At 46.4% G+C, this 25,389-nt stretch overlaps 2 protein-coding genes across 2 annotated transcripts; both read right to left on the bottom strand.

Moving 5' to 3' along the window:
• Positions 1-2,495: 2,495 nt before the first annotated feature.
• Positions 2,496-19,296, bottom strand: IVD (isovaleryl-CoA dehydrogenase). The gene is made up of 12 exons (XM_075755643.1): positions 19,007-19,296; positions 16,877-16,966; positions 14,923-14,974; positions 12,447-12,616; positions 10,879-10,972; positions 10,264-10,400; positions 9,114-9,210; positions 6,436-6,529; positions 5,162-5,243; positions 4,659-4,763; positions 3,903-3,975; positions 2,496-3,768 (listed from the first exon to the last, which is right to left on the bottom strand). The coding sequence occupies exons 1-12, from the start codon at positions 19,154-19,156 to the stop codon at positions 3,635-3,637; spliced, it is 1,278 nt and encodes a 425-aa protein (XP_075611758.1). The 5' UTR covers positions 19,157-19,296; the 3' UTR covers positions 2,496-3,634.
• A 17-nt stretch (positions 19,297-19,313) lies between these two features.
• KNSTRN (kinetochore localized astrin (SPAG5) binding protein) lies at positions 19,314-25,315 on the bottom strand. Its single transcript, XM_075755645.1, is given in 9 exon segments — positions 19,314-19,715; positions 21,037-21,111; positions 21,259-21,320; positions 21,645-21,759; positions 23,451-23,550; positions 23,780-23,836; positions 23,987-24,119; positions 25,181-25,280; positions 25,283-25,315. Coding segments are annotated over 9 exon segments (807 nt in total). The 3' UTR covers positions 19,314-19,583.
• Between the last annotated feature and the right edge of the window lie 74 nt (positions 25,316-25,389).

Genomic DNA, 25,389 nt, shown 5'->3' with positions numbered 1-25,389 from the left:
AGAGAGCAGAGCCGCAGCATCCACGGCAGGAACACCGGGCAGGAGGACACGACCCAGACCTTCCTGCCCTTCCAGTGCTCGGAACAGCTCGAGAACCCGCTCTCTGTTGTGAGAGTGTCGGCCTCGCACACCTACCCCGCTGCCGCTGACTGGGATCCCCAGATTAGCGTATCCTCAGGTCCAAGGGTGGCTGTTTCCCAGCAGAACGCCTTCCGAATGCCAACCGCGTCCACCCGTAAGAGATCAAACCGAGCCAGAGCTTTGCTGCCTTCAGGACATCGTGCTCGGGCTGTTCCTCCATCGGGTGTTGAGCCGAACGAGCTGCAGAGCGGCTCTGGTCGCACACAGCGAGAAATCAGTCACCTGAGCTGGATGCCCCAGGAGCAGCTTCAGCATGGGAACCCAGCGTGGTTTTTCTTCTTTCAAGAAATCGGTAAACTGCCAACCTGCGAAACCCACCCAGCTGCCAGGGGACAGATGCCTCACACGTGGAGAGCAGCACCTCAAACCCGCTCAGCTGGACAGGCAGCATTTGTGGGTCCCCGATAAGTGACGAGATGCCTCCTATGCCTCATCCAAACCCCCCCGCGTTTTATACGCGCTGCCGAAACAAACTCTGTGCTTACCTTCATGAATAATTCCCTCCGCTCTCCGTGCTTTCTCTGCTTAGTAGCCAGCCGGCTGGAAACAGGGCAAGCATCCTGAAAACCAGGAGAGGTGCAGCACATCCAACCCTGCCATCAGGCAAAGGCTTAGCAGGCTAGGACCGCTGCCATTACAAATTCAGAGCAGACACGTTAAAACCACGTCCAGAGACACAGCGCCCTTGCACGTGGTCCCCGTTAGCTCTGCTGCTCTCCAGAGGAGGCCAGAGGCACAGCCCAGATCAGTATCACTGTATTTTTTTTAAAAAATGGGAGTTAGGGGGGAAAAACAAAAAAAAGCTGTGGTTGGTAAGAAAGCGGGAGGGACAAGGGGGGAAAGCAACGCCGTACCCATGGCTGCGGCCAGCCCGGGTGCGCTGCAGTGGGTACCAGGCAAGGTCTGCACCTGCCTCCTGCTGGGAACACCCCACAGGAGCACCCAGCAAAAGCTCATTTTCCCAGCATCTGTAAAGATTAACCCCCTTCTCCCCCGCGGCCCCCTCCCCAGCCCTTCTTTCCACAGCACGGAGGAACCCGCTGGGCGCAAGGAGAGCCGCCCCTTTCCCGAGGCAGCCCCTGCAGTGCTGCTGTGGGAGCGAGGGCGGGTTGATTAACAGAACCCCGCTTCGCAGTCATGAATCTCTCCCTCCACCCTGTCCCGTGATGCGTTAGACATTGATTCATTTTACCTCTAACTCCGAGGTGCTGATCAGCCTAGAAAGTGAAGGCATTATTTACGATGTCCATTAAAAACCAGACTTCTCTGATGTTAGAGGACAGCTTTAAGAATCTGTGGGTCCCTTCCAGCTTAGAAAACCCATTTTTAGCAATCTGAATCTCGCACCATCCCGACGTGGCTCTAACGCTCGTTAGAGAAGCTCCCCTGGCCAGAGACGGAGCCTAACGCAGCGATTCAGTTCCGACGTTCTTTTGAGAGTCTTGAGGGGAAACTGCAGCGATTCATTCCCGTATTAAAGAGCTGAGGAACACACAGGTAAAATACGAGGCTCCGATACGCGTTAGAGACGCTGCGCCTGCACCCCTTGGCACCCCTGCAGCGCTCCCACCGCCTCTCCAGTTAGATTTGCCATTCTACTGGACGCAGAAACCGCAGCTACGGTAGCGAGCAGACGAGCTGAGCAGCGGTTGCTGCGTTCCTGCCCCGGCCACAGCCTGCTGGAAGGGAGGAGGGCTGCGGGGTTGAAGGCTGCAAGCTGCCCTTACTCAGCACAGCAGGAATCTGCGACCCAAACCTGGAAACTCCTGCCCTCGGGCTTCCACGGGACGCTAGGCTGGGGTTAGCAACTGCAGCGGCTTTGAGACTTGCACGTCCGGGAGAAGACACCACCTGTAATCATTCTGGGATCAAATCGAAGCGCCCGTCACAGAAATGAATTCTTACGTTAACGTACAGTACCGCACTTCGTGTTTCACGTGTGACGTGTGCTTCACTTGTGCTTCAAGGCTCGTGTCCGAAGCTTCTTCAGGTGCAGCTCTCTGACATACTCTTGACCGGCCGCCTCTGCCCACTCTCCACTGCCTCCGTCCGGAGGTTAAGGCCAAAAATTAAACCCTGGGACACTCCAGAGCGACAGCCGTCCACCACAGCTGAGCAAACACGAAGGTCGGGAAGATGGCACTGCCACCATGACTTTAGAAGTTGTTTCTAGCTCTGGATAAAGTGAAGTTTTATAACTTTTTTATAAAAACACTTGTGACCTACCTGGCGATTCAAGAAGGTGAATGTTTCTTCAATCCATGGCATTTTAAAATTCTGTATTAGTCTACTGTTACCTAGTACAGACAGATGTCAACTACAACCAAAAAAAACCACACAAAGCTTTTAAGTTCTTTTCTGTTAAAACTGCTGGGAGGTTGCCAACGTGGCAACCGTTTAATTAATTGTTCTGTCATATTTACAACATAGAATTTTTCGTTGTGATTCACTCTTTAAGGCTGGCAGTATACTGTGCAATTTTCTTTAATATGGCTAGGTAAACTTCAATTTGCTGTATATAATATACACCGAAAACACCCACAAATACTGCTGCGCTCGCTCAGACTTCTCCAGCCAGCCAAAGGTGGAGTGTGAGTACACGCCTTTGCCAAAAGAACAACCTTCAGAAAAAAGAAACCCCAACAAATAACCCCAACCCAAAAAGTCAACCTCCTCCTGCCTGCTTCATTCACGGATGTCACAATACAGGTCTGACGTTTTAACTGTTCCCAGAATGATGGATGGTGACACCTCTGAATGAATAACACAGCGGGAAGCAGTCAATCAGGGCAGCAAAGACTTGGGGTTGCACTGAAATATCTCGAGAAGCAGCAGGAACAGGAAAGGAAGTATGCAAAGAAACAGATGTGGTATTTTAATGAGGGTCTAGGAATTGTCACCTAAAACACGGCTTGTGCATCAACAATGCTCGAGAGTTCGTGACAGCCACCCCCATGAGGTGGCTGGCGTCGAGTTCCCAAAATGGAAGTTATTAATCCCATCGGAAGGTCACAATGGGAAATTTCACCTTCCAGTGGTAATGTGCTAAATGCTAAAATGCTAGCTATTTAATGGCACTCAGGGGTTTTTTAAAAGAACAAAATTGTTCCCCCATTGTCCATTTTTTTGGGGAGTTTACTTTCTGCGCTCAGCAACGGCTGCCTCATTTCAGGCACGCTGCTCACCAGCCTGCTTCAATGGTGATACGTCCCCTGGATGAGCCTCAGCCCTGTGACGCTGGGAATCAGGACGGCTTATCAACAGGATGAATCAGGATGATCACAAGAGGAGAAAAACCACTTTTCCTTCCATGAACCATCTGATTCATTTTATCGAAGCCCAGTCCAGCAGTGTCTGTTCACGGAGCAGGCAGAAGAGAGCCCACAAGCGACGAGCCCAGATTCACAAGCAGGAAGAAGAAGGATTGTGCGCCCCAGCCTCTATGGTCCAAGGCCTCGTGGTGCTCAGGGCGCTGCCTCTCCACTGCCGGACGTTACTTAAAAGTGGCGTTGAACGCCCTGCCAATGACAAGTCTGCGCACTTCACTGGTGCCTGCCCCGATCTCGTAGAGCTTGGCATCACGCAGGAACCGCCCCATGGGATAGTCATTGATGTAACCGTTCCCACCTGCAGTGGAAAAGAAGTCAAAAGTCATTTCTTCTCTCCGATTTCAGGGGCTGAGGGTGGGATGGGAGAGAGCGCCGCTCTTGCACTGCGCTTGGCTCTCTCCAGCAAAGAAACAAAGGCCGCCAGAGCCTTACCCAGGCACTGAATCCCATCCAGAGCCACCTGGGTGGCACACTCTGCCGAATACAGGATCACTCCAGCGCAGTCCTAAAGGAGAGTGACAATGATGACAGTGAGGAAAGGTGTCACCGGCCCGTCTCCAATGTCCGTGCTGCTCTGACCTTTCCGTTACTCCTCAGACACCTGCTAACAAGCCTGCACTACTTGATCACAAAGGCACAGGATTCATTCCCCAGCGAGCAAGAAGCTGCAGCAGTTTGTTTTTTTTTTTCCCACTACAGAACACTTGTGTCAGGTCTGTAAAGGCCACATGAAGACAGAAAAAGAAAAAAAACAAAACCCCAAATCAAAGAGTGCCCCGGGGAGCTGGTCTCTCACAAACGCACATCATACCCACAGGAGACCAATGTGATTTGATTTGGGATGCAGGGCTCTGTGCTCCAACCATTAAACACTCAGTCCCCTCCCGTGGGCGCACTGTGGTGACAGTGCGGGTTGTGGAGATGACAACACCTCGGAATGACTGCTGCAGCCCCTCACAATAGCCAGAATACTGTGTTTGGGCTTCCAATAAACACCTACCGATGCTGCTCAGTCTGCTGCCTTGTAGAACAAGGCTTTCTTTTTCTTTAGGGGCTAGAAAAAAGGCAGGTAGGGCTGTGAGCGAGTCATTTTAACCCCCAGCACAGCACCTCCACCCAGCTCATGATATGGGACCAAAGGGAAAGGAACTCCCCCCGCAGGTGCAGTCCGGGTGGAAGCGAGCTCACCTTTGCATTGAAATGGCCCCGGTCGCAGGCCTTCGCCACGTTGTAGACGTACTGCCGACACGCCATCAGCCGCGTGTACATATCTGCCATTTTGCCCTGCATGAGCTGCGTGTCGTGGGAGACAAGAGAGACATTAACATGAGCAAGGGGAAGATTATTTTCTGCACGAGCATTGGGGATCACCGATTGCCCGAACTATCTCAGAGAAACCAGACAAATGAGAAGATGCGGATTCAGCAGACACCTACGAGGGAGCTGGGGGTTCCGTCAATTCACAGACGCCCAGATGTCAGCCGCAGTCTCTCCCCCACCGCCAGCGGCCTCGGGTAAGCAGGCTCAGAGATCCTTTCACCTTCTCACCACATCCTTACATCATGCGGCCCCAGCAAAAACTCCAGGCAACCTTCTCTACGCAAAGCCCACCCATGACAGAGCTCTCTGTCTTCTCATTTTTAAAGAGAAACGCAAGATGACAAAACTTTCTAAATCCTCTTCTGCCTCACCTGGAAGTGGCCAATTTTCTGTCCAAATGCTTCTCTTACATGTAGGTATGGAATTGCGTGGTCAAGAACCGCCTGCATGAGCCTAAGAAAAGCACAGATATGTAGGAAAACAACAGAACTATTCTTTAATAATAATTAAACCTTGGAAGCACAATCTAAGGCAAAAAGATTCTCATACCTAAAATGATATGCTGCTGTCTTCCCACAGTTCCACTCAAAAAATGTTAAGAATAAAATCCAAAAGTCCCATTTTTCTCCCTAGTGCTCTACATATTGCTCATTTGGGACATCTTGTGGTAAGGTCTTACCTTCTTAATTCAGGGGACGGAGACAAAGAGTTGAAGAGCTTTCTTGTAACTGTAGGCAGGACAGTTTCTGCTGCCTTGTTTCTCCAGAGACCACCAACTCAAGGAGTACTAGCCAGTACGATAAAAAAGCGTAGGCAAGAACAAGGAGGGTAAAAAAATCCTCCTTCTGCTTTGTGGAAGATAGTCTTTCCATGTGAGGATTAGTACAGAGAGACCACTTGGGAGGGGAAAAGGACTGTAGGGTAAAAATAATTACTGGGGAGCTTAAGGACTGAATAAATGAAGAATAAACCCTTTACTCAGTCCAGTGGTCCTTCTGTGTGACAGTCTGGATAGTGTTTTAGATTTTTCAGGAATCAGTAATGCAAATGAGCTGCTTATTCCCAGAGTAATATACGCTATAGGGATACACAGGCAAGCAATCGGGGACTGAGGCAGATCTGCCATCTCTGGAAACATTTACATCAAGACTAATATTTTCAAAAGCATGTTCTGGAGGGTCTGTGGCTTGTGCTACGCTGGAAGGCAGGGATTTGCAAACTTTCCTTCTGGCATTGCTTCTTTGATCCCTTGCCCCTCAGCGGGTGTTCCACTCACTCTCTCTTTCAAACTGAGAAAAAACTGTGTGAGGAGCGGGGAGGTGAGGAGAGCTAAAGGAAAAGGTGGAGCACACACAGAGCAAGCTGTGCCTGCCTGGGAGTGCCGAGCCGAGTATCCTCCAGCAGGAGCCCGTCAGAGCAGCGCGCAGCTACCACACAGCTGGAGCACCCAGCAGCTACGGCATCTCCTTGCTCCTGCTTCCTCCCAACTCGCCCAGCCACCTCCTCCCGGCCTTGCCTCAGTATCTCAGTCCTCCATCCAAGATGCATCCCACAGAGCTGTGACCCCAGTTGGAGACCCGCCGGGCAAGGTGATCGTGAAGGGTCCTTCTGGCCTTACAATCCATGAAGGATGACAAAGCCTTACCCCAGTGGCCCACCAGACAGCACGAGCCTCTCCAGGTCCAGTCCACTCATCAGAACGTAGACTCCTTTGCTCAGTGTCCCCAAGACATTTTCAGCTGCAATCAGCAAAGGAAAATGATTTACTTGCGTGCAAAACCAAGCCGAGCTGTTGTCTGAGGGCCTGTGTTCACTGGGGAGAGGATTCGAACTTTCAGTCTCGTGCACCTTTCTCTTTGGCTTGAGACACAAACATTCAGGATGAGCTAGACAGGTGCTGAGTTCTGATACATATACTTCCTACCACTGAAATGTCTTTTCAATCCAACCAAAGCTAAAAAGGAAAAGGCAGTAAAGGGTCCTAAAGTGCATCTACAGTCACTCCTATTCTCTTGCCTGTTTTCTCAGAAGCAAGGTGCCCTCCAGAGATCTTCCAGCTCAGCATTTCTACCAACAAGAATAGGAGACTTAATAGCCTGTGAGGGCAAATTGGGAGCACCCTTCACCGTTCCCTTAGTTTGTATCTAACCCAAACCGACAGCGTTACATTCTGATGCCTGCTGAGTGTGCATTTGAAATGAATGCAAATGCTGGGCTGATATGCTCGGGTCACCTCTCTGAGCATTCCCAACACAGGAACCAAAGCTTACACAGGCAAGCAAAGCTGACCACTTATCGCATGTGGACTGACATACAATAGTCTTCTGAGAGCGGAGAATACAAATAGTCATCCCCTCTTCTGCAAGGGGGGTTGAACAGAACATTGCAGTTGTTATAAATAAATGTTTTAAAAAGACACGTATTATTTCTGTGACAATGGAATGGGAAAAGAGCCACATTAGATAATGGGCTGACAAAAAACCTCAAGAAACCGTTTCACTTTGGGACAATCTAAAGCATGTGCTGATGTTAACAAGTATAAAAAGAGAAGCAGGAACCAAAGGCTTATCTCAGCAAGGCTGTATTCCCACAGTCAGGAGAGAACTTAAAGACTAACAACTGAGCTTTGTAGATGGACAGTGATTATCCACTGATCACACCATATGGGAGAACTGACATGTACTTCAGGCTTTGATCACGAGAGATCTGAGAGGTGTGATATGCAAAGTGAAAATTAGATGGGACTTGAACACATGCAGATAGTCTGCTGAAATAAATAATCTGGTTTTCAGCAGCAGAAACTCATGGACTGCATTTTCTCCTGCTTATTGAAAAGCATGTTGATGGAGGGTATGGAGAAGTGCAGCCGCTGCAGGGCCATCATCATGGCATTGGAGCTAGAGAGAGGAAGAAGAATGAAGCTGGGCTTTCAGAGAAAAAAGCTCAAAAGCCCCACAAACAAGAAAGAAAAATACTAATAGCAAACATTACTTTGAAGAACAGAACACAAATGCCAGCATCAGTAATAATAAAGTGACAAAGCTGTTCATGAGTAATGACATCTCACAGCTAAAAAAAGGACTGAATAGCCTGAACACTTTCCTGTGCGTCCAGGGGAAAGGGATGGATAGGTGTGTGGTGAGCTGAAGGTCATGCGTGCTGACTGCACAAGGGGGGCAGACCCGCTGGCTGCGTATCACAGGAAAAAAAAAAAAAAAATTGGGGCTCTGAACCAACTTTTCCCAATGCAACATGAGCGAATGAATCCGTGGACAACACTTACTATGAGAAAAACACTCTGTGGAGCATGGCTGACAGTAAAACCCAAGTTTTTTTAAAGTGGACAGACTTGCAGTACTAGAGGGACATCTTGATCTGAGAAAAAGATTCTGCAGACCTATGAAATGGCATCAAACTGGCTCAGCTGCCAAGGCAGATCAGAAGCGGCAATAATGGCCAGAGTGCAAAGTGTCTTAACTTTCAACGCTGCAGTGCTGTGCTTCTCCGAGTTATCAGAAAATGGAAATCCCGTTACCATGAGAACATGCTGTTCTGTACGGATGATTGCCCAGGAGATGATCTGAAGACTTGGGCACTGGCCTTTCTGATTTCAGAGTGGAGGAATCCAATAAAGTTAGAAATGTCAGATTTCAGCTGCGACTCTTCCACGTAACTGCAGAGAGGCTTTTGGGGGTGTATGGGGAGCAGGAGTTACTTGCACTGCAATTAGGATTTTCTTGAGTTCAGACAAGGCATCTCCTCCACTTGCTGTATAGTGGCTGTAATTTTTCTATCAACAAAAACAGCCACTGGAGTAATAAAAATAGCCATTGCAATGACCCTTGCTGTACTAACTAATAGGGGAAAGGATGTTCATTTTCAGGCCCTAACCCCAAAAGAACTCAGAAATGTTACAGGCAAACCAAAAGCCTGTTGGAAAGTCTCCAGGGATTTTGGAGAAAAAAAAAAAAAAAAATCCTTCAAGGCAAATAAGCTCTCCTATATACAAGATGGGGAGCTCTGATGGAAACAAGTTTCTTTGGAAGCCTCCCCTAGGCTTTGCAGAAGCAGTGGTTAAGAGTTAGGTCCACGAGGGTTAAACAGGAGTGACCCAACAAGGGTTGTGCTCATTCACTGGAATCCAGTCACTTGCACTTTTCCAGTTTCACCAGCTCTGTTGTGAGGCTGCCAAAGAGCAGATAACCATCTGCAAAGTCCTCTAGGTCACAGTCTGAACATGCATGTAATTAGTGATCCAATTTATCTGATCAGGAAGACAGGAAACCACCACATGCATACTGCCCTGATTTGAACCCAACTCACCAGGGATCTTGCAGTCTTCAAAGATCAGTTCACAGGTATTCGACCCTCTCATTCCCAGCTTATCGAGCTTCTGGGCTGTGCTGAAACCTGGCATTCCCTGCGAAGTCAAGACACTAAAAATACATTTCAAATCTCAATGCTGACAGACTAAATAAGATCACTAGAGATCTGTGAAATTTCCCTGAGCACGTGAACGCGCGTAGGGTACCAGAAGGGAGTCAAAGTGATCTGCCCACTCTGGGAACAAGAGCAGGTATAAGTGCAAGTGCAGAGGAAGCAAATGAGCAGAGAAACATGCACATGGGGGGAGGGAGGGCACATACAAACTGAGTGCATCCATTTTCTAATGCCCAGAAATATTAAATAATTTGGACAGCTGCAGACGCTGACTCTCCTAGAGTTAAGGGTTGCAACCTTTGCCAGTAACCGAACTGTTCTAATTGCTAAGTCAGGTTAAGACCATCAGGAGGTTTACTGATCTCCAAGATTTCACATTTCCAGTACCGTTTATTTTATTACGGCTTCCTGTCTCCCTTGCGGTGACGGAGATGTGCATAGCATAGCCTCAAATAATTAAAAAGGAAGAAAAAAACCCAATAGATTCCTGTTTTCCAAGGGCTCCTCCTTGAACAGCCCATTTCTGCTCCCTTTGGCCTGCTCTGCTTTGCATCCACGTTTGGGTCATTCCAGGATTCCAAAGGGGCAGTGCAAGAAAACAGAGGGAAGAAATGAACAAAGCTGGTTTAATGTCTTGGCTTAAAAAAAAACCAAAACCACAGAAAGTTAGAAAATGGGATAGTAGGACATATTTACAAGGCCTCCAATATCTCTGACAATTTTTGGCAACAAGCAGGCCCTTTTACATTAGAATCTTGTCCATTCTCTCCACATTTCTAGCCCACATGATTGGCTATATGCTTGGATACCAAAATTCAGGAGTGCCCAGCTGACAGTGCAGTACGCCATGGCCCTGGGGCAGAGGACTAATCTCATGGGTTTACGGAATTCAGGCGGGGAGTAGTTTGTCTTCGAGCAAGAGGCTGACAGTTACAGAAGCCAGCTAGTTTTCTTTCTAAGTGAGCCAGTAAGGGTGAAGGAGTTACCTTTAAAAACCACACTACAATCAGCTTGTGAGAATTATTAAACCTACCCTCTCCACGATGAACGCAGTTATACCTCGGGAGGCTGGAACAGCATTAATGTCAGTTTTAGCATAAACGATGAGAACATCTGCATCTGGCCCATTGGTGATCCAAAATTTGTTCCCATTCAAAACAAAGTAGTCTCCTAGAAGCAAAGAGCTGCAATCTGTTAGCTCACAACAGACAACAGAACAACATTTACATCCTCACTCCATTTATTTCAAAACAGGCTTCCAAGGATCCTCTTTAAGATCCCCACAAACAGCATGCACAAATCCTTCCCATGTTCAAAAAAACATCATTTCCTTCATTTTCGGAGTCCAAAGACAGTTTAAGGAATGCCTGACAAATTAAGGCACCTAGCACTGGTTCAATCGTACCACCAACCTCCACCACCTTCATCAGAAATCTACTTTTAGAGCTTCAACCATCTACCCTGTGTCTTCACTACTGTGCTTTATCACACACTGAATCTTCTGGGAGGCAGCACAAGCCTGCAAACATGGCCTGGTATACCCAAGACTAGGCATCGTATCTCAGTGGTGTTGGGGAGGTTAGTCTAAGTTTACAGGAGACATTAGTTACGGCAGCTATCTATCCGGGCAGCACGTGACAGGCTTTACCTTTCTTATCTGCTTTCAGCTTCATGGACACAACATCAGATCCAGCATTGGGTTCGCTCATTGCTAAGGCTCCAATGTGCTCCCCGCTGATTAGCTGGAAGAAAAGACAAATACAAGGAAGCGAGGGAGAATAGTAGCATTGTTGCTGTTCCCAATTTGGCCTGCCTTCTTTTTTTTTTTTTTTTTTTTTTTTCCCCCTGCATTGAATCTCCACAGTAGCTGTTCTATGCAAGAACTGCAAACGAGAGCCGTTCCTAGTAGCATCCTAGCAGGGAGCTCCCTTGTGCTGCTGTGCTGAGGGAACAGAACCAAATCACAGTGGGATGAGAAGGATGACTCAACCCACGTCTGAGCTAGATGAGCACAGCCCCGCTTATAAAACACCATCTCCAGGAAGGTGCCAAAAGAACCATGCAGGCAGCCATATGCCTTTGACAAGCTCCTTGTTCTGCGCTTCAGGACTGCCCTTTTACATAAACAAGAGTTGTCAAACACAAAAGGCCAACGAGGGGGATGAAAAGAGATTGCAAAGTTCTCAGCAATGTTCTCGCAGCCCGGTCCCCCACACTCAAACTACACCAGCAGATGGACACCCTCCTTCTGTGCCTGCTCATACCAGGCTCTGGCATAGCTGTTGCTTCCTCTTTGCTGTTCCTTTCATCCTGCCCTTTTCTCCTTCCCTTTTTTTTCTCCCTGTGTACTTTTATCTGTCTTCTCCTCCTTTTGATCTCTCATTTTTTTTTAAGAATAGACTCAATGCTGAAGATACATGTTCAACCCATTCAATCTATCAGTGCATTTCTACAGAGGTCTTCGCGATATGCTCAAAACTAGTTAAGTACCATCAAGTACTGAGTCACGAACCAAGACAAGACAGACTAAAGTTATCGCACATCTCATTGAAAGGCAGCGAATGACGGCATTAAAATACTCCTGAGCAGCAACGAGGACAACTCAGGGTCACACATTAGCAGGCTGCACAACGCTTTGAAGAAGCGACACTGCACTTTACATGTGGTTTACATCAAGTTTCTCCTGCTGATAATTTCGCTTATAATTTCAGTAGCTGGGATTCAATCTACTAGTTAAGTTTTTCCAATACCAAAATCTGTTTAACATGCCTTTGATTCACAAACATCAATGCCCCAAATGATGAAGTTTCAGATGTAGTTAATTAGCATAGGCAAGCCAAGCATTTGGGCAATGAGAAATGGAGAACATAAAATAGGAAAGCAGTGAGTTTCATCCAGAAATCTCAAAATGATTTGGGAATTCGGAAGAATATCATCCAGTGTCACCTCAAAGCCTCATTTAGTACCACAGCTCCAGAGAGCTGGATTACGGTGCCTGCAGGCACGGACCTCGGCACAGGCTGAGGTCAATATGGATTAACGGGACAAAAATTAACAAGCTAGAGAAGGGCGAGTTTGGCAACTACACTATTTCCTAAAGGCTGGGTGACTGAAATTAGCTAGTGCTTAAAATGCTACACATTCAGAAAGACACTCATCCTTGCATACAGCCAAAACCTAAATGCTTTCCCTTTCCCCCCTCTTCCAGCCACACACCTTGGGCAAGTACTTGTTTTTCTGGGCCTCGTTGCCGTTACGCACTAGCTGGTTGATACAAAGGTTTGAGTGGGCCCCATAACTGAGACCAACAGCTGCTGATGCCCGAGAAATTTCCTCCATCACCAGCACGTGGTCCAGATACCCCAAAGCAGATCCACCATATTCCACTGAAAAGAGAAGAGAAACCTGACGTTAACCACCATGGAGTATATCACACAAGTACAAGATCCCAGGGTCGGGCTCAGTCTTAAATGAGAGCTAAGACGCTTACAAGAGACCTTCTGGCTTTGACTGACACTGTCCCTGAGCTGGGCACCTCTGGCTTTCCCTGTCCCCTCTGAATTTCAGTTTTCTTATCTTAAAGGCACAGTGATGTTACTTCTTCAGCATAATCAATAATTGACTTTTACAGCATAGTTTTATACATATAACATCCATAAGGATACATCTAAAACACGCTACTGACAATTGCACAATAGCAAGTCCTTCTTGTTGACCATCCTTAAGTGCAACCTTAATACTACCATGAAGATTAAATCACAAAGTGGAAACCTGTATTAGGTGAGGGGACAAAGGAACGCAGGCAAAGTTTGTAAATTCCACGTGTGTTTGTCATAACGAGGACCCCTAAACAAGTGAGGAATCCTCAAACTGCTCAAAAAGTGGGGTATTAAAGACTTCCCTATACCCACAACCATGCAGGAGATCAGCATTTGGATAGACGGCTGATTCAGAATGAGAATGATCTACAAATGTAACTGCTGTAACTCAGCAGTGGCAAAAAAGGGGATTTCAAGAGAGGGTGAAGTGAGACAGAGCAGCATATCCATTGTAACTGGGAATCCAGCGAGGCACACTGAGCCGAGTCTAAAATGGGTGGTAAAGAGTAAAGGCACATTGTAGAACAGGGAGAGAGAGAAGGCAGGAAAAAAAAAGAGAAGGCTGAGAAATGCATAATGGCCTTGAGCAGCTGACAGCCTACACAAATATATACACGTAGACCTAGACACACATTTATATACACACAAATACAGTCACATCCCAAAGTAAAAGCTTTGCTCTACAGGCAAGAAGCAAGTGATTGTACTGCTAAGAGAAGTAAACGAGGAGGATATAAACACTGCAAAGTAGTCAGGGAGGTATCCAGGAGCACTTACTCGTCATCAACGTGACTGCTGTGAGCAAGCGGCAACAACAGCAGAGCAAATATCTTTATATATTTGTACATATGTACATTTCTTAACTTTGCTCTTTATAAAACAAATGGAAAATTACATCAAACCAACATAGCTTTCTTAGTTCTAAAAAGAAAACAAAAAGCACTGTTATTTAAAATGCTCCCTTAAAAGACATGATCCACTGGTACCCAAATACGCCATTTAATTGAGCATACGCCCTCATAAGGTTTCACATTATCTTCACATCCTAAATCCCAGTCTCCACCTCCTTCAACAAAACCAATGCCAATAAAGAAACTGCACATAGCTATACAATCAAAAATAAGGCAAAAACTTCTGGGCATGGGAGGGTTTGAGAGGTAAATCTTTGAGGAAATCAAAAAGGACAGGACTCATGAGGGGATGGCTTATTTATAGTGTGGGAAACTGCTGTAAGCCTCAGGCACAACATCAAAGAAGAAAGAAGGTAAGAGTGAGAAAAAACAGGAGCAGCAGTAAATTGGGAAGAGTAAAGAGAAAGCAAGCAGAAATACAGACTCTTTCAAGCAGACTCAGCGCCACTGAAAGAAACGCAGAGGCATTATTTCAACGCATTGCTATTCAGCTTGCTTCTGCAGAAGCCTTTGCACGCGCACATCTAGAAACACAGAGTTTACGATGGGGAAATAAAGGCCCCATTGGCCGCTTTTCTCCACTAAGGGCTTCTCCTCATTACACTGCGTTAGTGCATTCAGCATGACCACAGCAGCCTCAGGAATCTATAACATTAATCAAAACACTTTTCAACTAACCTGGATGAGGCTGAATAAGATTTACCCTGATTTTTTCTGACTGGTTGGATGTGGTCAGCTCTCCATTAGTTATCGCAGCTTTTCAGAACACTGTTTTATACCCGTTAACTTCTCCTTTTAGAGATGGATGTTTGTTCTGGGAAACTTTTATCTATAGCTTTCATTCTTCAACACTTGCAGCAAACGCTTCATATTAAGAGAAGTGCAAACATGTTCGAGTTGTATATGTTATCTCTGGAGAAATAATTTCTGAACAGTACTTTTGAATTGTAAAAGGCATTTTGTAATTGTCCAGAAGTCTAACAAGGAAAAAGGATTCTGAGTCAGTGAAGAACAACAAAAGTTGCGATGGAGTTTTTAAAAACATGAAGATAGGAGCTTCTGGACAAAATGGATGGCATATCACAGAGCAGGTTAGTATGAACTGGAAAGCGTGACTTTAAGTAGTTTCTCCTTCTTTTGAAGAGTCACCCAGCAGAAGGTAAAAGGTGGGAACAGACTTACCGGGAGCTGTGATCCCCAGAACTCCCAGTTCCCCGAGTTTCTTCCAAAACTCCTACAAATACAGAACAAGCGCTCAGTCCAGACTCGCAGTCAGGGCATCACCGTAAGAAGTTTTCCCAGGCAGCTCACCAAGCACACCAATTTACTTTATTCTTGTGATATCTCAGAGATAAATACATCGATACCTATGCGTTCTGCAGCAGCAGCTCCAACTTTTGGACTAAGAACCCAGACAGACTTAAGGACCTTAGTTATGCTACACATGGGAGTCGTCTGTTGAATTCAGGGAAAATTCACAACCTGAATTTAATTCTGGAAGGATAGGTGCTTAGATGTAACTCACTGCCCAGTTTAAGGAGAATTTTGATGAATTAAAAGCTCTCATTAATTTAAAAACTGCACCTCTAGGCTTTCATATACTATCTCTCGCTAAAGATAATTTAGTATGCTACGACTTAAATTTATGCTTGTCTTTTACCTCATGCATCCTTGTCACTGTGCTTTGGCAGCGCTGTGTAGGCCTATCAGCCTGTGGTTGCCGCAAACAGCGGTTAGAGTAAGTTATCCTTCACTGAAACCCTGGAAAAACTTAGGATACTAGGTGGCAATTTAACTCTTCTAGTAAAACAGAAACTGGTAAGTAAAGCCAAGGAGGGCTCCTTGGGAGAGATCACGAAAAGGGAATGTTACAGCTGGGCAGAGAGAGGTGCTGCCCGCCTCGCAGGTGGCACTGGAGAAGTGACAGAAGGTGACCGCAACAGGGAATTTGTGAACACTTTGGACCTGTGAAGCTAAAGGAGATGACTCCGTAAGGGCTGCTCCCGTACATAACCTGTAGGTTTTCAAGACTGCCCAGACACGAGGCACGCGTGGGACTGGGCAGCGCGGCTGAGTTTTGCTCAGCTGGACACGAGTGCTACAAAGTTCGTTGCCAGAGGACAAGCTGTCCTCCTTGACCACCAACTCCTCCGTTCGGCTATCACCCAGATTTATCACTCTGGCAAGTGACAAACACAAGATCCGAGGCACAGAGGCAACGGCTGACTTGAGATATACACATCAGCTGCATCTAGCACATGGCATCACAGAGTTAAGAGGGAAGCTATGACATCATGCAGTAGCAAAGGATGTCACCAGTGAGGACCACACACATGCTAGAGGGGTCATCTCTTTGTTGCTTCAGACTGCAGCCTCTCCTCCGCTGCATGATGGACACACAGGTGAACGCTTGTAATGTGGCCTCAGTGTCCAGCGGTAAGAGAGTTATCAGCGAATAGTCGCCAGAGACTTCAAAAAGTATTATAGAATAGCTCTGGATGACATCTGGAGCACCAGACTAAATTTATATACTTAACTTCAAAGCTATGCCTATATCCCTGAAAATGTCAACATCAGAGCTCTGGGAAATCCTAGCAGATGTTCTGAGCTTTTTAAGTCTTGTGGAGCTTATGAAAACCAATAGTTGGATATCTCATTTTCATCAATCAAACCATCCTGTTGCACAGAATTTATTGGTTTTATTAGGAAGGCAAACTTCAGCTCGACAGTCAAACAACTCTGCGTTTCAGCATTTGCAGACAATATTTTCACAACAAACTCAAACTGTCTGAGAAAGGGTCCTAGCTAGGAGAATACAAAGCACATATTAGAGGAGGGGTCGGAACAGAGCCAAGCAGAAATACCATGATAAGAATACAAACAAGACCATTATCAATCCCTTTTTTAATATCTTTTTTTTAATTGGATGCTGGCTGAATTCTGCCCCAGGTTGCTGAAAGTTGCTAACAAAAGATAAAACAGGAAATCAAAAAATCTCCATGGCTTTTAAGTTTAAAAAGTTAATGCATATGTTCCTGTGGTGTGGCCTGGGATTCTTTTCTGGATTAATGTACAGATCAAAGTACAGACAGGCTTTCACTACCATCTATTTTAAATGCACACATGAAATACTTGCCCGCATGCCTTTGAATTCATTTTCCTGGTCAATCTGTTGGGCCTTCGGAGCCAAATGCTCTTGACAGAACTTTGTCATGGTCTGTCTAAGCTGGGAAAAGAGGTGAGGAAAAACACATGCGTTACATCTCATCAATATATCGTCACCTTCCTCCCTGGGATACTGCCAACATTCCCCTGCCAGGCGACTCCGGGATCCCAAACCCAGAAGCACGAAACCATAAGGAAATGGATGTTTCAGGGTACTGGCTGAAAGACCATATGAAAGGCCCTGTAGTCTTTTAGAGAGAAGATACTGATGTACTTCAGTTCCTCTCAGCATCGAACCTCAACAGCCTTACCCCAACACAAGAGAACGCTACTGCCTGCACTAGGGCTTCAGGGCGTGGGTTTGGTCAGGACACGTTGAAAGCTGATGAACAGCTTACGATGTGTTATCCCCAGCCAGTAGCTGCTTACGGTTTCATTTAATTATACGCAGATGCCTGTAATAAGCATGCGTACTAATTAAAATGTGTTGGTGTATCAAACTGGAACTATATTAGCTACCCTACTATTTTCCACAGAAGGAAAATTTGATAAAGTCAGGTATCCTCATTGATCCAAGTGTTAAAAGAATCTTAAAATCTTTTTCTAAACTTTAAAATCTGAATACTTGCACACAAGTATTCTGCAGAGCTCTATAGGCATACTAAAAAAACGTATACAATATCTTTTTAAGTGTCTTTAGGATGAAGATTTTAAAACTTTGTCTAGATATTATGGTAGAGCTTAACAATCTCATTTTTCCTTTTGGTTCTTTATTCCTACAAATTAATGCTGGTGAAGGAACAGTCTTAGAGGCTGAAAGCCTCTGCTGTTTAACCTGCAGAAGGAACAAACCAAAACATGCCCACGCTTCTCTGCCTTTCTCTCACCTGCACAACCAAGGCATCCGCTTTTTCACAATGAAGATGTGTTAGTTTCCATGGCCACCCTGACCTTGGATTCCAGTACCACTGAACAAGCTTTCCCACCACCGACAGATTTAAAAACTTTAAAAAACCCAAAACACATTAGATATGTTTCCATTGTGACAAAGTTGACAGCAGTAAACTCGAGCATAAAGCTTAAAAGAAAAAAAAATTCTAAAGCTATAATAAAAAAAAAAGATCTTAATCGATTAGAGACTGAGGGATAGACTAAGACAGGCATCCCTGATACTCTAAGCCAGTTTATAAGTTACAGTGCTCTTAATTCACAATTTAACTAACATACTAAAGATCTACTTCTGATCTTTTTTTTTTAGCTTTTCCACCAGACAGATAAGAACTACAAAAATATTTTTCTCCTTTTACACTGCTGAGAGTAGAAGCACAAAGAATCATCAAGTTAATTCAAGCTGATAAGGCTATAAACCGTGAACACAAACTTGGCAAAGAATTATTCTGCAGTAAAGAAGAAGCAAGAATAAGTTTATTTTGTACATCCGTATGCTTGCACTGTCGTAATTAACTAGAAAGTAAGGCTGTAGCTCCAGTCTTGAGAAGCACGGAGGAAGAGTTTCATGGGCAGAGCCTGTCCAGATCAACCCCTCGACTCCCTGCCCTGGGGCAGCTGGGAGTAAGAGCACTGATGGCTAGCACTGGCTGCTGTCGGACACCGGAGAGAACAGCAAAGCTAAGAATTATTATCCTAAATCTTTAAGTCCCCCATTGGACAAGAGAACAAGCTGGGAGAGCTCCAACACTTCTTTTGAGAGGACTTGACGAGACCCAATCAATTTGTTTCTTTGGTGATCGTATTTCTGATCGTCATTTCTCATCAAACAGGCCCCAACGCGCACGCAGAGGACGTTTTTTCACGCAACGCTTCGCCGTCTGGCGCTTTACCGTGAAGAGACGCCTCCCCCCCGCTGAAGCAAAGCCAGAGCCGGGACCGCCTTTGGCCGGGCACTGCGGACACGTGGCCGGGGCGCGCCCTCCCCGAAGGGCCCGGGCCGCGCCCCCTCTGCGCGCCCGGCGATAGGTCGGCTCCTCACGGCCGCGGCCAATCACCGCTGGCAGCCCCGCCACACCCCCGGCGGGGAGGCGCGCCGCCAGGGCCCGGGGCCACCGCTCCCCCCCTCCCCTGCCACCGGGCGGGCCCCTACCTGTCGCTGCTCCTCGCTCAGCCCGTTGACCGTATCGTCGACCGCCAGCCCCGCGCAGCCCCGCCGCAGCAGCCCCAACGTTTGACGCCGCCGCGCTCCCCGCAATCCCGCGCCGCCCGCCACCCACCCGATCACCGCCGCCGCCGCCATGGCTGCCCCGGGCCTGCACCGGCGCGCAGGCGCGGCCCGGCCCCGGGGGAGCGCCCCGCCCCGCAGCCCGCCTCTCCGGTGGGGCCCCGAAGAAGGAGGGAGGCAGAGGGCAGCGGCGGCTGCAGGGCAGAGCGGTGCGGGGAAGGAACAGCGCGTGTCCGCACCCTCCCGGTACGTTTAATGGGTTAAAAACCACCCAGAGTTACAGCACGGTGCCCGACTGAACCAGAGCGAGGTGAGCGGCGAGGCCAGGGACGAGCAACAAGAGCAGCCAGCCACGGCCAGTCTCCCCCAGTCACCCGTCCCGTTCCTGCCCCGCAGAGAGCAGCGACCTGCTCATCGCGACATAAGAACTAGGTTTGCAAAGTAGAGACCGCTGAGCTAGGAGTAAAACATAAAAAAAAAGTGTACAGTCCGTCCTTGTGCCTCACATAGCCAGGAGCAGCTCCAACTCATCAAGTATTGCTGAGCATTCCTTAATTTCTGCTTGAAAGGAGGAATGCTTCTCCATGGACTGGCGTTGCTCCTCTTCTGCCGATTTCCACTTAGCCATCGCCGTCTGTGTAGAAAAGTCAGCGTACGTGACATTTTACTAACACCAAAGTACTGAGTAGCAAAGCCAAGTTCTAAAGCATGCGAACTCTTCAGTGGGGCCCTGCCTGCCTTGACCGGGATGTCTTTTACCTTTGTTCCTTGAGGAAAACAGCAATTTATCTGTGACCAGAATTTAGGAAGTCTTATATAACAGCCGTTTCATTAATTAGCTCTTAAGCTTCTTACAAAGAATTGTAGAACCGTAATTTAATCACTATTTTGATCAATATATAGACAGTATTATTGAAGCTGCTTGTGCTTGCATACTTCTCCCAGAGAGACTACCTGAGGTCACTGGGCTGCAACAGTCACCAAGTCAGATCAAGCGTTCCAAGTTCCAGTGCAACAGCCAGACTGGGGGATCGGTGTTCTGCCAGGGGTGCTGACAGCCACCTGCAACACAGCCTGGAAAACTCTCTTAGGACAGGAGCTGGTCTAAGCAGGGGTTTTGGCAAGATAGTTAATTTTCTTCCTAGTAGCCAGTACAGTGCTGTGTTTTGGATTTAGGATGAGAGTAATGTTGATAACACACTGACTGTTTTAGTTGTTGCTGGGAGAGCACAGCCAGGACAGCCGACCCAGGCTGGCCAAAAGGACATTCCCTGCCACGTCACATCATGCTCCGGATATAACGGGGGAAGCTGGCCAGGAGGCAGATTCGCTGCTTGGGAATGGACTGGGCACCAGGATTGTTTTTTTCCTTCCACATGTGGTGAGCAATTGCATTTGTGCATCATTCATTTTATTATCATCATCATCGTTATTATTATTCTCTTCCTTTGTTATCCTATTAAACTTTCTTTATCTCAACCCATGAGTTTTTCCTCATTCTCCTCCCCATCCCCTTAGGGGGGACGTGAGCAAGCGGCTGCTGGTGTGTAGCTGCCAGCTGGGGCAAAACCACAGAGACAGTTCTGTTTCCAGTCCTGACATCCATCTTCACTTTGGAACTGATTCACTGTAACTTGGAAGCTATCAGTCATTAATATCACTTTCACCTTCTACCTTGTTTCAAGTTCAATTGTACATAATTGAACTTGAAATGACCGAGATGAAACTTAACATTGCTCCACCATAACCTTTGCTTTAAGCCCTCTATTTAGAAGGGGAGTGACACATACAGTTTCCTTAATGCACATATATTTATAACAGAAGATGAATACTGTAGGTTTTCACTGTCTAGCTCATTTGAAGAGAGAGCAGGATTGGGAGGAGCAAAATAACCTTCAGAATCTCACTCAGCACCAGACACTCATTACCTGGTTGAGTCAAAGTCACAGTCTTACCTGAAGCATCTCCTTTTCTTTTGCAGCTGTTTGATTGAATAGCCTCAATTCTTCTATGAGCTTCTCAGTTAACAGCTGAAGAGCCAAAAGGAAAATAGTTTAATATATGCAAATAAATGCAAGTCTCAGCAGCTGTTTCCACGACATGAGTAGAAAAGGGCAGTAGCACACAGATCCCTCAAAGCCTATTGAACTCCTATTGCTATTTCAAAATTTTCTTACCATTGTTTGCTTCTGGCACTCTTGTGTCTTTTCCTCCTCCTCCAAAATGTTGCTGCCTGTAACTAATTCATGAGATCTATTAGCAAACCTCTACTATACAAATAACTTTGCTTGTAGGAACTAACAGCTTTTCAGAGTAAATTTCCACAGCAAGAAAGACTAAATGATTTTCAAAGTTTATCAAGGACAGGGCCTAATACAGGAAGCAGATTTTTCTCTTAAGCTAGGGAAAAAAAAAATAAAAAATTGCCTGGAGATACAGCAGAATTTCCTTAGCAAGGAAGCAGAATCCAAATGTCTTATGAGCAGTCACATCACAGGGAAAAAAAAATTAACAGTTACAAAGAATGAGTACTAGAACAGTACGTGAAATGCATAGTCCTTACCAGGATCAATGTTTCTGCTTTCCAAAATCACCATGCAAGTCTCCTGAAATTTCTTGAGCTTCTCAACTTCTTGTACCAGGCCTTCATTCTCCTCCTTTAACTCCTTTATAGTGCCCTGTTGTTAACACCGGTTGTAAGTGAATCAAGTTTACAAGGAGATTTTCTTCTCATTAGTCAGTAATACTGAGTGTAACGCTAATGGCTTAACAAGCGCTCCACTAGCACCAAGAATCAAATCTTGTCCTTCCGTCTCTGCTACCACAGCCAATGAGTCTGCTGCAGATCCTTACTCCTGCTTCTTGACAGGATTAATACATTTATCACATCCACATGCCACAGCAATTATTAGGAAAAAAAATCAATCCTAGAGATAAATTCCTTTTAGGCAATCCTAGCATATCTTTTCTTGTGCTCCCTCTCATATATATGAATAATTCAAGAGTTTGATGCATTGCAAAGCATATAAACATTGGGAGAAAAAGGGCATCTTCGAATCTTTAAGCCACAGCATTATTCCCTACACAGTTCAGCTATTACCAGGCAATCGGATAAGCTGATCAACCTCACAAGTTGAATGCAATTCTCCAAGAGAATCAATAAGCATGTGGATTAGGGTGATCCAGCTGATCGTGTCAGGAGCTTTTTGAACGTTTCATAGGAGGTCTCAAAGGCTCTTAAAGAAATCAAACTGTGAGATAAAAGGAATGATCATCTCACAGATTAGTAACTGCTTGAGAACTAGGAAATAAAGTGAGCTTTTACAACTGGAGGTTACCAGCAGGGCCTCTTGCACATGACATACTGTGCCAAGTACATCCTAGAGTGAATCTCTAAGAGGTGGTGAATAACAAGGTGCTAATTCTGAAACTCAGCTTTATTCAAGAAAGTCAAATCTGTTTGAAACAGAATCCACTGAGGATTCCCAGCTCTCTCAGCCTTTCCTCCAGTCCCTTAATCATCTTAGTGGCCCTTTGCTGGACTCTCTCCAGTATGCCTGTGTCTCTCTTGTACCAGGAGCCCAGAACAGGACACAATACTCCAAGTTTGGCCTCACCAGTGCTGAGCAGATGGGAAAAAACTTGCAGAAGAATACAAAGACACTAAAAGATTAGGCCACAATATGACACACTAGCACATGAAGAAACATAAGCTTATATAAACGGAGCTCTGTGTTAAATACTCAGAAGAGAATGAGGTCACTGTCCCTCAAACTTAGTGCACAGCAGCGACCAAAATCCAAATAAAGTGTTCTTCATTAGTAAAATGAGACCACGCACATTCCTGAACCCACACCTTCAATGATGTACATACTTTCACAGCACACTACGTGATGGGTTAGCAAAGCTAGGAGAGACTGGGCGAAAGGAACAAGGAAATTGGATAGCTTGCCTACTGTATGTTCAGAGCTATGGAAGAAAAAGAATTAATAGACCTCAAACCATCAGTGGCAAGTGATTATTTGCAAGCTCTCTTGACATAGCTAGGAAGCATCTGGCAATATTGAGGCTGTTTTAATAAAATTTCATGTGAATGTATAGGTGTGAACTTGAAATGTTCTCCCACAATGAGTTTAAAATGGAATTAGATCTCTGATGACTATTTAAGAGTGATCTGGATGCATTATCTGTCCAAATCCATCTGCAGCTCTGCTGATTTCCAGGTTCTAGCAGATATCACGGGGTCAGAGGAGAAAAAAACAGCCCACCCAAACTCTACTGACCTATCAAACTCAATCCTTTGATCTGACCCTGTAGGGATCAAAATACAAGAATTACTCAATGATTCACCCCCCACCCCTTTCCTTACCTGTGCTCCTGTTAGTCTGGAGTGTAGTTGCTGTTTGGCTGTTTCTAACAGCTGATTCTTGGTCTTCAGCTCTGCTTCTAGTTTGTATCTGTTAAGAGGTCTGTAGAGTCAAACATCAAATATTTAGGGGCAAAAATATCAGTATTGCACACCTCCTCTTTTACTTCCTCAAACACACCCTTTTTTTAAGCATTTGCTCTTGTTTCTGACCAAAAGCTTTGATCAGCAAACTTGGCCAGCAAGCTATGCATGGGTGAGAGCTCATCATAACCCTCCAAGAGGGAGCATTACTGCACGAGGGCACCTAACAGAAATTTGAGGAAACGTACCCTCTCATAGCTGTCTTCTTTGAAGGCGGTTCCACTTTCTTGGCAGATTTAGGCAACCTTAAAACACAGGTAAAATACAATTACCAGAAGACCACTGCATTCTTGCAGATTAATGAGTCTGTTAGTTTGACAAAATCTGCAAAATGCTAAGTCATATTTAGGACACTTGCCAAGTAATAAATCCATCAATATTTTACTTTCATTTACCCTTGGTTTGCAGCTTTGAAGACACCATCTGCTGGAATGTTTGAGCTAAAGTTAAAATTGGGATCTTTGCTGAACTCTAGATCTGCTGTTTTGCTGATGCATTGTTTCTTTGAAGGAAAAGCCATTTGCGTTTCTGCAAGAAAAAGACAACACAAATGCTACAGTCTGCAAATGATCACCATAATGCCCAGAACTACTGCATCTCTTAAGCATTCAATTTCAGGTAAATCACAATGATGTCTGGCTAGAATGGAGACTTCAAGGTAGTGACAACTAAGGGCAGTCTTCAAACTTCACCCAGGATCAAGGCTCCAGAACAAGCCACGGATAGCTTAGATGACAGGCAGTGTTAAAACACAGTTACCAGGTTAGCACTAATGAAAGAAAGTTTGCAAGTGATAATATAGGCATGGTAATAAAGGAGGTCTCAACATGAAGCAGACAGTATGCCACAGGTTTCCAAGCAAAGTTGTTCAGCACTGGAAGCAGAACAAACACAGCCCACTCGAAACTCTCAGTTAAGAGAGCTGTGTATTTCAATTCACTGTGAGTAGATACACTTCTAAAATAACACTACAGAGAACTAGCTTTCTACATAAAGTTTATTTGGCTTTAAACCACAGCTGCTTGAGTATATAAAGCTTTGTTCATATAGCGGGTTTAGGAAGCTTTTCTTTTTCCCTGCCCAAGTTAAGTATTTTTCAGACAACATACCCACAAGCACGTTTCTACTAGAGTAACACGGCAGTTCCCACCGACCCAGACTAGCTCCCCGGGTTTTAACGCTACGCCTGGGTGCCCCGCATTTCTACAGCGCTGTAGGCAGTTTCAAAGGCCTTCCAGCAGCAGGAGCCCCCGAAGGGAACCGCCTTCAGGCTCCGAGGGCCGCCGCAGGCCATACACGCTCCTCAGGCCCAGCACCGGGGCCGAGCCGCGATGCGGCCAGAAACCGCCGGCCCCGCTGCGAGGTGCGCGCTTAGCAAAGGCGGGCTTCACCCAAGCCTTAAATAGAGACAAAACAGTTGAATAAAGCCCGTAATTAGATTTCGCACCGGCCGCCACAGACCAAGGCGGTATTGGAGCTCCCTAACAGACACCGCTCCCCGCCCTCACCCGGACACCAGCCCCTCCGCCCCACGGAGGAGGGGGGGCAAGGCTCGCTCGCCCTTCCTCCCTCCCGGAGAGGGTACGCACCTGCGGGCGGGCCGGCGCGGTGGAGCGCGGTGTAGACGGGGATGCGAGAGAGCTCCCCCTCCATGGCGGCCGCGCGCCCCCTCAGCCGCCGTTTGAATCGAACCCGCCGCCAAACGGCTGCGAGGCCCCGCGCATGCGCACAAGCGCACCTCCGGCCGCGCGCTGGCCCCGCCCAGGCGCAGTGCGCGCGCAGCGGGGTGCCGGGTGCG

The sequence above is a fragment of the Balearica regulorum genome, chromosome 5, assembly GCF_011004875.1.
Source record: "Balearica regulorum gibbericeps isolate bBalReg1 chromosome 5, bBalReg1.pri, whole genome shotgun sequence".
Taxonomy (NCBI): Eukaryota; Metazoa; Chordata; class Aves; order Gruiformes; family Gruidae; genus Balearica; species Balearica regulorum.
This window is presented reverse-complemented; position numbering and strand designations above follow the sequence as displayed.